General features: G+C 43.4%; 1 protein-coding gene across 1 annotated transcript; it reads left to right on the top strand.

Moving 5' to 3' along the window:
- Positions 1-3,933: 3,933 nt before the first annotated feature.
- On the top strand, positions 3,934-14,433 carry Agr2 (anterior gradient 2, protein disulphide isomerase family member). Its single transcript, XM_055622782.1, has 8 exons — positions 3,934-3,986; positions 6,177-6,322; positions 6,581-6,644; positions 6,760-6,812; positions 8,173-8,246; positions 9,323-9,386; positions 12,071-12,154; positions 14,204-14,433. The coding sequence occupies exons 2-8, from the start codon at positions 6,184-6,186 to the stop codon at positions 14,251-14,253; spliced, it is 528 nt and encodes a 175-aa protein (XP_055478757.1). The 5' UTR covers positions 3,934-3,986; positions 6,177-6,183; the 3' UTR covers positions 14,254-14,433.
- The last annotated feature ends 180 nt before the right edge of the window (positions 14,434-14,613 follow it).

Raw genomic sequence — 14,613 nt, 5'->3', positions numbered from 1 at the left:
AGGTAAAGATGATAAAATAATATGAACAAATGCTAATATTATTATGCATTAATAATATAACAACAGATCTCACTCATGCAAGTAGTGAGACACCTTTCCAACCTATTATGTCGAGCTACTCAAACAGACTCTCTCTAGGTAGACTCAGCCAGTGAATATTCTATGAATACATTATACAAATTCTTCACCACTGTTTTAAAATAAAATCTTAATTTTTACCACTAATTTGAGTACTAAGTTGAGCTTGCAGACAGCTTTATCTCCTCTGAAAAGTAATTTTTGAAGTCTGCTCTGCTTTCTTGTTTCTTCTTGCATTAAGTCTTACACAGAGGGTTAATTTTTAGTTTTAATATCCCATTTCTTCAACCAGATTTTTAGAAAAGTAAAGCAGGGGCAACATGGTAAGCTTCCCCTTGCTCTCCTCAGGGCATGTGAATCACCCTGAACTTCAGTTATCTATGCCCGTTTCCTGTCTACCTTGATCACATACCATAACTTCTTCATCTTTTTTATTTTAACGCCTGGCAGGGTATTTGCTACTTAGCATTGTGGACTCACGAAGGAAAACAATGCGTTGGGTTTCAGGGTCGGTGGATGGGGCACTTGTCACACAAGTCTAGCAACCTGAGTTTTGATCCATAGAACCTACATGAAAGCCGGATGTAGTTCCACAGTTCTCTGTCATAGCAGTGCACCTAAAACCGGAAGGGAAGTAGAGACAAGAGAATCTCAGTAAACCCATGGACCTGGCTTACTCAGCAGTGAACAAAACAGACCTTATCCCAAGTAAAGTTGAAGATGAGAAACAACACCAATGGTTATCTATGATGTCTACACAAGCCATGACACACAGATACAATAAATAATAAATGGAACAACACGGGGGAAGCTCATTAATTGCTAGATACTATTTGTTTTCAGATATTATCCAAAATAGGAAATAACCTACTTAGAAATATGGTTGTATAAAAGACTTTAAACTGACAGCACAGACAATTCAAACATAAACATCTTCATCGTGAGAGCTCTAAGGATCACTGGTACGAAGTTTAGTTCTATTGACCCAGTACTTATTTGGAATTATCAAGGCCTGCTCAGAGAAAGCCCATTCAGATGTTATCAGCTCTAGATGCCCAGCAATAACACACCTCTACAACATCAGGAGATGACAGAGAATAGCCACACGACAAAGCCTTAGCAGCATTAAAGAACACCCCTCACCCACCCGTCCCAAAGCCCCTGGAGACCTTTGCTTCACTTCACGATTGATGCAACGAGGATGCCACTGCCTCAGTAGGGTGTGCGGGACGCTGTGATGTTCACTTCCTTCTTGCTGGACCATTACCACCTTGGCAAATATCAGATCTTCACCAGCACGAGATTAGACAAAGAAATACTCCAACACAGCTGTTATATAGATATAATTAATTATAGAAAATCAGAGGTGTTTTTAGTTATCAGGAGATTTGGCTGAGATGTATCTCAAAAGAATCCATGTGTTGAACCTCCAGTGTCTCAGAATGTGACCGCACATAGAGGGTCTTTTTTTTTTTAACTTTTTATTGATTCTTTGTGAGTTTCACATCACGCACCTCAGTCCTCCCACTCATTTCTCCACCCCCTTTTATCCATCCTCTGCCCTTTCAACCCCCCTTCAAAATAAAAGACACACAAACAAATAGAAAACAACCCAAACAAAAGAAAGTCTAGAAGACATCTCATCACGGAAGCTGTAGCGTGTCACCGTGTGTCCCACAGCACGCCCTTTTGTCCAAACTTCCATGCTTGCAAATGCTCACTGCAGTGAGTCATTGGTCTGGTTTGAGGTCTCTGGCTTCTGTGACACCATCAATACTGGATTGTGCGATACACTTAAAGGGTAATTCAGCTAAGGTCCAATGGTGCCTTTCTTCAGAGCAACACTTGCTAAGTGTACGCAAGGCTCTGGGTTCGATCCTAAGCACCACAGTAAGTAAATAAAGCAAAAGTAACTGAGCTGAAATAGAATGTAAGACTGGGTTCTAAACTAATAAGACTGTTATTCTCATAGGAAAGAAAAGTAGGTCAGAGACGGGTCCAGAGGGAAGGGCAGGCACGTGAAGGCTTCACCTGCAGGCCAAGGGCGGAAGGCTCAGAAGAGCCTAACTCTGCTGACGTATGGTTGGTGGGCACAGAGCCTCCAGAACTGGGAGAAGATACATCTCTCTGATGCTTCAGCCTCCCAGGCTGTGCTGTAGGAGCAGTCAAAGAAGTCTAATCTGCCAAGTGTCTTCCCCCTCACACACTACGCTCACAAGAGTTGTGTGTGTCACTCAGAATAGTGGCATATCGCCCAATTACAGGTGTGGAAACTGGTACTTCAGAGGAGTTCAGGGCATCTCTGATACCATCATCCAGTGAGTGGAAGCGGGGTGCTCACGGCAATCTTGACCCTCAGTTCCACCCACTCTACAGTGTCCAAGATAATGGAATAGAAGAGCCTGGCTTTGCTCCAAGCTCTGCCCTCAACTAACTGCAGGGCCTTCGGAAAGCCATTGGTTCTTTTATGTTTTGTTTGTTTGTTTGTTTGATGTCTTCATTATAAAATCTGTAAAATGGGGGTTTGAATTGAACAACAGGCTTAGTAATAGCCAATGTGAGAGCAATTCTATCTTAAGGCTTTAGCTCAAATCACTGTTTTTGATCAAACTCCTTTAAAAATAAAATGGTCTCTGAGGGCTGGAGAGAGGGCTTAGCAGTTAAGAACACTGGCTGCTCTTCTAGAGGACCCAGGTTCAATTCCCAGCACCCATGTGGCAGCTAGAATTGTCTGTAGCTCTAATTCCAGGGGCTCTGACACCCTCACACCAATGGACATAAAATAAAATTAAAGAAAAAAATTTTAAAGGTTTCTGTATACTCTTTTTAGAACAGAAGCAAATGCAATTATTTTGAGAGTCACTAGCCCACAAAATCCACTAGCCTCTGCTGAACAAAATGTATGTACTTACAAATATCTTTAGATAAGGTAAAGTTAATTCATTTTAGAAATTACTTTCTAGAACCTTTATCACTCTGGCTCCTTCCAGATTCCTCAGTCCTGAGTTTTCTAAGAATTGCAGATGGCTTTGTGAGCAAACCACAGAATTGAATTTTGCTAAGAGAAAATGTGAGTTCTAGTTTTAAAATTCTCAGATAATCAGATAATTGAGAGGGGGTAGGTTATAGACATTTGTATGAAAAAATGTGAGTTACTTCCTGTCTGTCTGCCTAACAGGAAAGTTTACACTAAATAAGAAAATATCTCTGGAGTATCTTTAAATTCTTCCTTTCTCCAATAACCTCTCCAAGTATGAAACAGTCTGTGGGTGATGATTTGTGTTTTTTATACCTGCAGTTAAAGCGCATTAAAAAAAAAGAAAAAAGAAAAACGTGAGTATATTGTGGAAAATAAAATGGATGGTGATAGATCATGACCAGCTGTATGAGGGTTAGACTTATGAATCACCTTTTTTTAAAAAAGCTGAAAAAATGCAGTCTGCCCAAGAGAGAGGAAATGAGTATCTACAAACCACAACTCCCATCCAATCACATTCAGACAAATCAGCCTTCGGACGAATCAAATGTCTTCATCTAAAGCTTACCTGGATTTGGCACACTGCCCAGATTTTCCAAAACTAGTGACAATAATACCTTCACCAACAGTTAAAAACAAGGGACCCAAACAAAAACAAAAAACAACAGCGTTTGGATATGATTGCTTTAAAAACAAATTACAAAAAAAAAAGAAAAAAGAAAAAAGACAAGGAACTTTTTAACCTAGGAAAGACAATTACTTGAGAAGAGGAAAGTTTGCTTCTGAGTTAGCAGCTTGTGGAAGCAGGATTAGTGGGTGGGATTGGGGTGTGCTCTGCCCATAAATAGAGGCTCAGAGCTGTGCTGGCACACTCTGAAACTTGGACAGCAACCCGGGCGAGCCACGCAGAGAAGGAGAGTGGGAGGCCCAGGTAAGGCGACAGTGGCTTTGGCCTCTGATTGCTGTGCATGGCTGCAGGCAGTCAACCGACAAGATGAAAGCGAGGTTCCCCGGGGCAGGAAGCAGGATCTGGAAAGAGTACCACCCAATACAAGGGCAGCTTGCTGGGGCCTTTCTTTGGTTAAAAGTAGTAGAGAATCACGTGCCTGCCTAGGTTCAGAGTGATGCTTGCCCCCTCAGGAACCTGGAGGTTTGTGAGTGGGTGGGTGAACTGTGTTAGGGTTCAGGGGATCCTGTGTCAGTCATTGCTCCTCTCCCACGAGGTAACAGAAAGGCCCATGGGCTCCCCGCTGTATAAAAACTAAGCTCAGCTTGCCTCCTGGGAGTATATTATTGCAAATCAGAAAGCAATTTTCTCAGTGCTTCTGCAGTTTGTAAGACTGTCAGAGAGCAGAGCTGGGCACTTGCTGAAGCAACAGCAACAGTCACTGAAACCTCCAGCAAAGACTCATTGTTAAAGACAACTTGGGGACAGAGTGACAGTAAAATGCGTCAGTTTCAGGGGGTCAGCGGGCCAGGGATGGAGAGGATCTCCAAATTATTAAAGTCCCCCACAAATGACTTGACACATTGGGCGCTTTGGGTTTTGAGGGGTTTACCCAGGATGTCCGTACAGTAGAATTTGTGCAGGAAGACTGTTTTCATCATGAAAACTCAGGTGAGTGACTCTCAGAAAGCCATGAGCTCCCAGTGGGATGTTTGTACAGCAGTGTTTTATTAGCCTTCCTTGCAGCATCCTGTCATAAAATGCATGGGACATATCAATAGTTCCAGACGGTAATCTGTAGCGCTATTGCAAGGAGTCCTAAGAGCCATTGTACAGCAACAGTTGACAATGGACTAAACACAGCATTTGGCCACCAATTGACTTTTATATTTTCAGTGAATATAAGTGCTGCTATCAATAATACATTGCCAAATATTTGCTGAGAAAGTCAAGGAAGTTAATCTGTGCTTCTGAACCAGCTTGGATTCCAGAAATATAGTAATTCTCACATCAAGTACTTCCTCCATTGTTTAAATGTTAAACAGAAGTCATAAAACTAAGAAGGCTACTGAGTACTGCTAGTTTATAGTATACTTGAGTTGTTACTACAAAATTTTAGAAGATAAAATTCATTATTAGCATTCACACATCCTTACGAATGTAGAAAATTGTAACAATATATCACTGCTTTAGCTAATGTTTTTCCTGAGCCACTGTGTGTCTATGTACCAAGACTTGGATAACAACTGGCCAGTTTAATTTAAGGCATCGCTTGGGGTTGGTAAGGAATCGACATCTTTTTAATTATCTAGTCTAGCAAAAGTTCCCATTCAAGCTCACAGATGACGAAGTTCTTCCAAACACTACGCCGTGACAATACGCCCTGCTTCCTTTGTAGAGTATACTCGATGTGGTGTATGTATGTCCAACACTAGAGATGGACACTCTAGTTCTACATTGCTTTCTGGGCAACCTTTTAGCATTCAGCTTTATCAGATTCTAAGTCTGCAGCAGCCCACAGTATGGCCCATAGGTACCTTTAGTGACATGAAACAACATACTGTGCTTCCTCCCTCTACTATGCAATGTGTATTGTCATTCATACTCTGAATGAAATAAGAATGTGGCCATGCGATTCATATTCATTCTTCAATGGCGATGTACCCATTTCAATGGAAGGGTAAAGATGTTTATGTTTAGAGTGACTGTTTCAGGAAGGGGAAGGGGAGGGAGCTCTGTAAAATGGCAAGATTCAGAGCTCTTTGATTTTTCATCTCTCTGAAGTTCAGAGTCTTCATCTACATAGTGAGACCCCCCAAATTACATTCTTGTATTATGTCTTTGCAATATAACTTTTAAATGTGTATTTCCTTTACAGAAGAGTGCTTACATCTAACTAGTTATGTATTTCCATAAAAAAAAAAAAAAACTTATCTGTCCTACTACAAGATAAGATACAACAAATGTTACTTATCCACTGATAGTAAAACAATAAATGTGACAGCAAATAGACGGATGGGTACCCACGATAATAAAGATTCCCAGGAAACTCCTGCATCCTCCGGAAGGCGGCTTTCCCTCCCGCCTGGTGTCTGACCTCAGTGCAACCGCTGCTTTCCACTGCAGCGATCCACTTTATAGATTCTAACTCCTTTCTGCTTATTTCCCGTGTAGATTTGCCATGGAGAAAATTTCAGTGTCCACTATCCTGCTCCTTGTGGCCATCTCGTATACTCTGGCCAAAGATACTACAGTCAAACCTGGAGCCAAAAAGGACCCAAAGGACTCCCGGCCCAAGCTGCCTCAGACCCTGTCCAGAGGTACAATAGACTTTTGGTTGGCTCCCAAATGCAGCTTAATTCATAAAGACCCCCTGACTCTTGGTACCACATGTGTATGCTGAAGATACTTGAGAATTTTTTTGTCTAGATTTAGAAATTTATAATCAGTTCTCCTCTCCCTGGAGGCATTTGTTCTTAGGCAATGAGTCCGTATTATTCGAGTCTTTACCATACTGTTCAGCAGATTTGAGCCTGAAACTGTGGTGGATTTAAATACACCAACTCCTCTTGTTCCAGGTTGGGGCGATCAGCTCATCTGGACTCAGACCTACGAAGAAGCCTTATACAAATCCAAGACGAGGTAAGCCGAGGGCTCCGTCGAGCTCCCGAGAGTCTCTCATGCGCGCCACCTAGTGGTGACAGTCAGATGTTCATGGCATCCTAATAAATGTCCAATCTCCTTGTCTCTCTCCCAGCAACAAACCCTTGATGATCATTCATCACTTGGACGAATGCCCACACAGTCAAGGTAATTTGTTCTTCAACATCTCTTTTATAGGCTTTTATGTCAGGTCAGGGTTCGGATCTCCCATCTTTACATTCCTAGAACCTAGCACTGTTGAACAAGAAAGACTATTTGAAAACATTCAAAAAGATGTTGAATAGTCCCATGTTTTGAATTAACATGTTTTGAGTAAGAAATTCTAGGGTTTGTGCTCAACTCCTTTCATCTTTTTCCATCCAATACATCAATAAATACATTTGGGTTTACTATTAAAAATGTATCTTCCGGCCAGCTTTAGTTCCACACGCATGCCACCTGCAGGTTGTATAGGCCCCCACGTGAGGTGTAATGAACCCATTGCTGTCTTCACTTAATTCCCGCATGAGGGGCTCTGCGTCTTCATTTTCCAGTGGTGTCTGTGTGTCAGGTAGCCTGTCTTATCCAAATCCAACCACCTCCTCTTGCCTCGGTGCTACCGTGTCAGTCCAAGCCAACCTCACACCCTGTTGACAATATCACAGTAGTCACCTATGATCACACATGTCAGTCCTCTACACAAAAGCCACACTGAGGCGCTTAGCACATTATTAGGTCTAGTCAGCCATGTGCCCCAGTGGCTTCTCATCACAGTAAATTAAATCCTGATTCCTGGCCATGGCCTTCGAGGCTGGACCTGATCAGAGCAGTGCAGTTTTCCTTTCCCATCAAGATGACATATTCTCACTCTGTGCAGCCTGCCTTCATGCTGCTCATCCTTATTAACCAAGGCTATTACTCCTACATCGCCCTCTGCCTGCAGTGATCTGTCTCCAATAGTCTTGGAAACCTGACCTCAGCAGCGCCTCCTAAAGGAGATGTGCAGTATCACACTAATAGCTCTTCAAGCCTTTGCTTCACTTTACTTTCTCCCAATGTATGTATCTAAGCATGAAATTATTACATATGTAGTATGTATTGGTTTGTGCTTTGATTTCCACATAAGCATCTGAACTCTGTGGAAGCTCTGCATGTTTTTCTACTCATGGTATTTTCTTAGTGTAAAAAAATCATATCTGCCACAACTTATTCAGTAAACATGATTTAAAAATAACAAAGGGGTGAGTGAACAAATAAATTAAGATAGTGAATTAAAAGAGCAAAGATAGAATAGTATAGTATAGTATAGTATAGTATAGTATAGTATAGTATAGTATAGTATAGTATAATATAGTATAGAATAGCACAGTACAGTATAGTGTAGAAAAAGAAACATAGCAAATCATTTGCTGGAGCAGCAAAGTAAGTATTGTATTTAAAACACTATTCGGCTTAAAAGCCAGCAGAAAATAAGGGTTCTAACCAAAGTTGAGATAAATGCTTCAATAATTTTTCTCTTATATTACAGCTTTAAAGAAAGTGTTTGCTGAAAATAAAGAAATTCAGAAATTGGCAGACCAGTTTGTTCTTCTCAACCTGGTTGTAAGTTTCCCCCGTCATCACCCCCATCTCCTCCTGGATTCCTCTCATCATCACACACATCACCTCTTGGTTCAATGTCTGACTCACTTTTTCTATGCATCTAAGTCATGCTACATTAACTAGAATCTCTTCCAAGTCCCATCATACACATGAGAAACCAAAAATATTTTACTTCATTAATAATCTTTCCTCTAAAAGTTTGCATTGTGGTATTGAACCCAGGACCAGGAAACAGTCTCCCACTGAGCCACATACTCAGTTCTTTATGTGAGACATTTATGTTTTAATGTAGTAGTAATTACTAATCTTATCTGAAAAATACTCTTCAATGGTCAAGATCTCTGTGCTGCTATAGTAACTGCTTTTTGTGTTTCTCAAATCACTGACTTTGCCCATCGCCCTATGGTTCTGGCTCATGAATTCTTGTCACTTCTATTCCTGAGATAGAGAGAGCTACCCACGTGTCTTGTGCTTTAGTTTCATACCTCCTGTCTCACGTTCTCATCAGCAACCCTCCTGCCTTAGCATGTTCTTTCTGCTCTATCATGGTCTCTTACCTTATCCAACTGTAGCTTCCTGAGTTCTTCCTCCTTGAGTTGTTTTCTTCTTTGAGAATCACATCTGTTAGATATGTCCCTCAAGCCCCCTACCACAGCTGCTCTTCCTGCTCCGTCATACTTGTCCTCTCATCTGTGTTATGAACTCTTTGCAGAAGAGATTCCTGGGCAGTATTTTAGGCCCATGGTACAGTCATAGACACATTCTCTTTTTCAGATTAGTTTTTAAAGTTAGTTCACAAAGTAATGGATTCCACTGTAGCATTTTCACATTCTCTTTGTTTTCCCCCACCCCCACTAGTCACTTTGCTCAGCACTAAAGCCCTCCTTTTGTTTATATAGTCTATAACCTCTTTTCAACAGCCTCCCTAGCCCTCTCTTAATAACTGTGTTTCACTTCTCACGGTGCACTTTCTGCTTCCAGGAAACTTTAATGGACATGTTTTTGTGTTGTCAGCTTTGAAAACATGGAAAGACAAACAAACTAACAGCTGTCTCTGTTTTGTTTTTTGATTCCAGTATGAAACAACTGACAAGCACCTTTCTCCTGATGGCCAGTATGTCCCCAGAATTATGTTCGTGGGTAAGTGGAGGTGCTGGTGACATAAGACACACAGGATGATGCAATCGCGGCCACATGCTGTGTCCCCACAACATCACACGTCCCATCTATGTCCTCATCCTCAGCAGCCATTTCACGATGACCAAGGTCACCCACATCATGCAAGGAGCATGACTTTCTGGGTGGGGCTTCGCGTTTTGCTAAGTCTCACAATATGCTTTCACCAGAAAGTGTGAACTACCATTTCCACAAATGACTTCTTTGCTCCTCTGCTCATTTCATCTCCCATCTTCCGTTCTAAGCACATCTGCAAAGAGAGTGTTCTCCTCACTGCCTGTTTTAGTTTGTAGTTACCCCCTGTTGGGGAATGACATATTACCATGGCAGAGTTACGTGTGTTTCTGCCCCACCACAACAGGCCCAGTGTGAGCCTATGATAGGTTCTCAATAAGTGTCTGTTGAGGGCCCTAATAAATGCATGGAATTTGGCTCTAACCAGTCACTTAAACTAAAAGTAAGCCCACTGACTAGCAGAGCCCATTGAGTGAGCAATCTGGGTAATCCATCAAAGCTTGCATTAAAAGTAAAAAAAAAAAACAAAAAAAAAAACGGCAGAGAGAAACAAGTGTGTGGGGGGAGACAAGAAGGGCTGAACCAGAGCTCTCATTTGTGGGAGTCTGAGCAGTGAGGGTATTTTGGAAGTCCTCTGTGTGTACTTTGTTTGGGACTTCTCTGAAAGTCTCCTGGAAGTTTGTGAGCGAACTGATCCACATTTGTCGCCTTCCACCGTAGTACAAATCCGGAGGTACTAACTTGTGAGGCTCTCTGCTTTTCCATGCTGGCTGAGTGTTAGACTCACCAGAGGATTGAAAACCCAGCTGCCCTGGCTGCATCTCAAACCAGAGGAGACAGAGTCTCTAGGGAGGGATGCGAGAAGCCATGGCTTTTAAAAGCCTCCAGGTAGTAGGAGTGCAGCAGCTGGTGTATAAAGGCCTTGTGTTCTGGTAGTGGGGAGGTCAGACTGTGCTTTGGTATTCACTTCCCGGAGGCAATCATCACTAAGTCTCTGTCGAAAAAACAGATATCTATGTCTGCTAATTCACATCTGTTGGTTCTGTTCCAACATTCTGAAGTGACAAAGACAGTCCTCTGCAAGATGGGACAGACTGCAAACATCCAGCTAGTTCTCACCTGTTATTTTCTCCATCTGAGCACATTCATTCCCGGCCCCTTCCTTCTCAGCTGTGGGAACCCAGCTCAGGAGCACGTGTGCTCTGCAGAAGCGCTGCCATCACCCCAGCACTCAGTCACCTCCTTTCGGGGCAGTGTCTAGTCCTCTCTACACCCTCACTGATCTTCTGGGTGTAGGTCGCCTTTGAAGTACTCTTTAATCACAGAATTTCAACTTACATAAAAGTAAGACAGAAAGGATGGGGGGGGTGTTGTTTGTTTTGTTTTTTGAGACAAGGCTTCATGTAGTCCAAGCTAGCCTCAAACTGTATATGTGACCAAGAATGACCTTGAACTCCTGAGCCTCCTCCCTCCAGGCACCAAGAGCTGAGGTTACTGGCATGAACCACCATACCCACCTTGATAGGTGGATTTAAACCAAGGGCAATATTGAGAGAGAGAAGGGAAAATTTGTAAATATCTATTTTTAAAGTGCAGCTGATTAATCATAAAGTATTTTTTTTAAGTGGAAGGCTCTATGTGTTTGTAGTTATCTGACCCTGCTGTGCTTAGGGACTTACATTATTTTGAAGAAAGAAAGAAAGAAAGAAAGAAAGAAAGAAAGAAAGAAAGAAAGAAAGAAAGAAAGAAAGAAGAAAGAAAGAAGAAAGAAAGGGAGAGAAAGAGAGAGAGAGAGAAAGAAAGAAAGAAAGAAAGAAAGAAAGAAAGAAAGAAAGGAAGAAAGAAAGAAGAAAGAACAAGAGAGATGGAGGCTGGGGATATGGCTCAGTTGGCAGAGTGCTTTTCCATCAAGCACAAAGCCCTGGCTTTCACGGCCAGATGGTGTAAACTAGGCATGATACCTCAGATCTACAATTCTAGCACTTAGCAGGCTGGGGAAGGAAAATTGTAATGAATTCAGAGCCAGCCTAACGTACACAGTTTCCTGCTAGCCTGGGCTACAGAGTAAGAGACTCTGTCCAAAACAAATAGGCAAAACAAAAATAAGGAAAATAAACAACAACAACAGTAATAATAATGAACCATAAAGAGACTCAGTCTGACCCAGGCTAACCATTTGCCCCCTCCTGTCACCCTTATGCTCCTGCAAATCACGTTCTTTATTCTGTCTCTCGCTTTTCAAACACCTCAGTAGAGAATAAAACACACCCAAACACCATCGTTAGGTGTATCCGGTTACTGAGGCTTTTCTTAGGAAAGTCTGTCACTTCAAATCTCACAGTAATTGTGTAGTAAGAAAACTAATGTTTGCACACACACACACACACACACACACACACACACAATATGCACTGTCCTGTTTTCAGGGCACTTTAGGTAGGATGCCAGGGTTTGAAAGCTTTTCCCAAAACAGCACTGCGCCGCTGTTGAGTGTCCCCTGAGCTGCACAGGTAGCAAATCCCAGGAGGCAGGGTAGCAAAACAGGAGAGGCGGAGCTCCAGACAGCTCCCTCCACACACAAAGCAGACTCCCTGGAAGCAAAATCCGCTCATCCTTGATCTTTATCTCTGTAGACCCATCGCTGACAGTGAGGGCGGACATCACTGGGAGATACTCAAACCGTCTCTACGCTTACGAACCTTCCGACACTGCTCTGTGTAAGTGCAGCCTGCGGCTTACCCCGCTGATAGCCCTGTTGCTATAGTGATGGGGGAGGAGCCTCCACAGAGGTGGGCGAGACCGCTGCCCAGGGGCTCCAGAGAATCAGTTTAACCCAGACTAACTATGTGCCCATGGGCAAATCACACGCTTCACTTGTCTCCCACTGTGTAAGCATCTCGATGAAGGGTCAATCGTTCAGTTGAGGTTTCTGTTCCTCCTCCTCCTGGAGAACCTATCACCACCCTGCCTCCGTGCGCGACGGCGCACAAACCCTTCTTCCACAGAAGTGCCTCAGAAGTAGCTGCCACACAGGCTTGCTTCCCACCCCCCCACCCCCACCCCCACCCCCCAATAATGAAAAGGGAAATAATTCGGTCCGTTTTGCGGTGGTTAAATTCAGCTTCACTTTAAGAACACAGGCAAGTGATCTGGAGAGTCGCTAACCTCTAGCTATCTCCTTTGCCAAACGTAGGTGGCGGGGGCAGGGCGTGGGGGACAGAGGGACAGAGACCGATTTAAGGCAGCTGAGGCAGCCAGTGGAAGGCTATCCCGTCATACCTGATTAGGTCTGGGAGGAATTGGTCCTAGGACCAGCCATAGGCACTTGTAGTGTCTCCTAGGATCTCCTTTTCTGAACCTCAGCCATTACCCATTAAGCTGCTATTTAATTTTAGGAGAGCTCCCACAGTTCATTAGCAATGTGTCCAGGACCAAGGGCGGGGGCGTTTGTGAGATTCGGGCTGTGTCTTTAGAGGGTGGAACTCGTTAAGAGCCCTACACAACCCTGCCCAGTCCTACACAGTAAGATCCAGATTGAACATTTACTCTGGGAAGTGAAGAGGCAGCAGCTGGGTGTCCTCCTCCGACCTCCCATCCCATCCCATCCCATCCCATCCCATCCCATCCCATCCCATCCCATCCCATCCCACCCCATCCCACCCCGACCTCGCTCCATTTCCCCAAGTGCTGCAGCTCATAATCTGGAAGTTCGGGCTCCAGGGCCGTAGCTTCATTGCAGTGTGGTTTTAGTAAAAACGCAGCCTCTCTGGGCCTGTCCCACTGTTGAGAAACCCGGACAAATAATTTTTGCGGGAATGAAGAAATTCATCTGCACAAACACTCGGTGGGCTGACGGCCATCATTACACTCCACCGGCCCGGAAAGTAACTCGCAGCAGCTGCGCACACCTGACAGCATTTCTCATGAACGCGATTTAAACTCTGCCTCCAAACCCGGTATAACGGTCCACACCTTTAGTCCCAGAACAAAAAAGTACATCTCTGTGGGTTCACAGCCATCCTGGTCTACCATAGCATGCTCCAGGCCAGACAGAAGTACATGGTGAGCCTCTGTCCCGATAAATAAACTAATTACTTAAATGAAAAACTAAAATTAAATTTGCTTCTACATTCCCCACAATCGTTTGCTGCTGACAGAGCTTGTACAGGTTCTTTGCAAGAAGAAATTGGAGGAGGAACCACTAAAGAAGGACTGAGAACACTGAGAACTGAATTGCTGACAACATCCACTTTATTCAACTATAGAAAGAAAAATAAGATTGCCAACTATTCACCCTAAGACCGTAGGGCATTCTGTCAAACAATGAACCCAGTCCCCAAAGGTCAGGGTCTAATGTGTCATTGGTGTGTGTTCGTTACTTTTCCATTGTTATGAAGAGACCCCATGACTGAGGCAACTTATTAGAGAAGACTTTATTAGCAGCTGGCTTTCGGTTTCAAAGGGTGAGCCCATGACCATCATGGCTGGGAGCAAGGCAGCAGGCAGGCAGGCATGGTGCTGAGATCTACATCTGGTTTGTAAGCAGGAGGTGGAAGAGAGACTGGGCTTGGCTGGGCTTTTCAGACCTCAAAGCCCCCTGCCTACATCCAATAAGACCTCACCTCCTGATTCTTCCCAAACAATTCCACTAACTAGGCATCAAGCATTCAGATATTTGAGCCCATGGGGGAGAGGGGGTCGCCTCTTTCAAACCACAGTGTCAGTTCTGAAGGTAACGTGACTTGTCCTAACTTTTCACCCAACAGTACTGGACAACATGAAGAAAGCTCTCAGGCTGCTAAAGACAGAGCTGTAGAGACCATGACGCCTTGCACCAGGTGACAGAAGGCAGAAACACTGTGGACTTGCTGATTTCACTCCAGTTTAATGTTACAACAGATGTGTTTTTTAAGCATCTATATGTGGAAAAACGATATTGTTATCTACTACAGTGAAGCATGATTTTCTAGAAAATAAAGTCTTGTGAGTACTCCAACTGAAGGCTGTTGTTTCTATTTGTTTTTTCATATAAAAGCTATTTGGACCAGCCTGGCATAGCAGCCCAGGGCTTCCATCCCTGTACTGAGGCAGGCCCATGGCCCTGAATTGGAGTTGAGCTTGAGCTACAGGGTGAGATGCTTTCTTAAAAATGGAAAACTTTTTTTTTTTTTCAAAT

Source organism: Psammomys obesus, unplaced genomic scaffold (genome assembly GCF_907164565.1).
Source record: "Psammomys obesus unplaced genomic scaffold, mPsaObe1.curated_primary_1811, whole genome shotgun sequence".
NCBI lineage: Eukaryota > Metazoa > Chordata > Mammalia > Rodentia > Muridae > Psammomys > Psammomys obesus.
This window is presented reverse-complemented; position numbering and strand designations above follow the sequence as displayed.

What these genes read in the sequence shown, in the direction of transcription:
- Agr2 (XM_055622782.1), top strand. Translation starts at nt 6,184, where the DNA reads ATGGAGAAAATTTCAGTGTCCACTATCCTGCTCCTTGTGGCCATCTCG. An exon ending in GCCTCAGACCCTGTCCAGAG is followed by an intron (nt 6,323 to 6,580) that starts GTACAATAGACT and finishes CTCTTGTTCCAG; the next exon opens with GTTGGGGCGATCAGCTCATC. An exon ending in TTATACAAATCCAAGACGAG is followed by an intron (nt 6,645 to 6,759) that starts GTAAGCCGAGGG and finishes TCTCTCTCCCAG; the next exon opens with CAACAAACCCTTGATGATCA.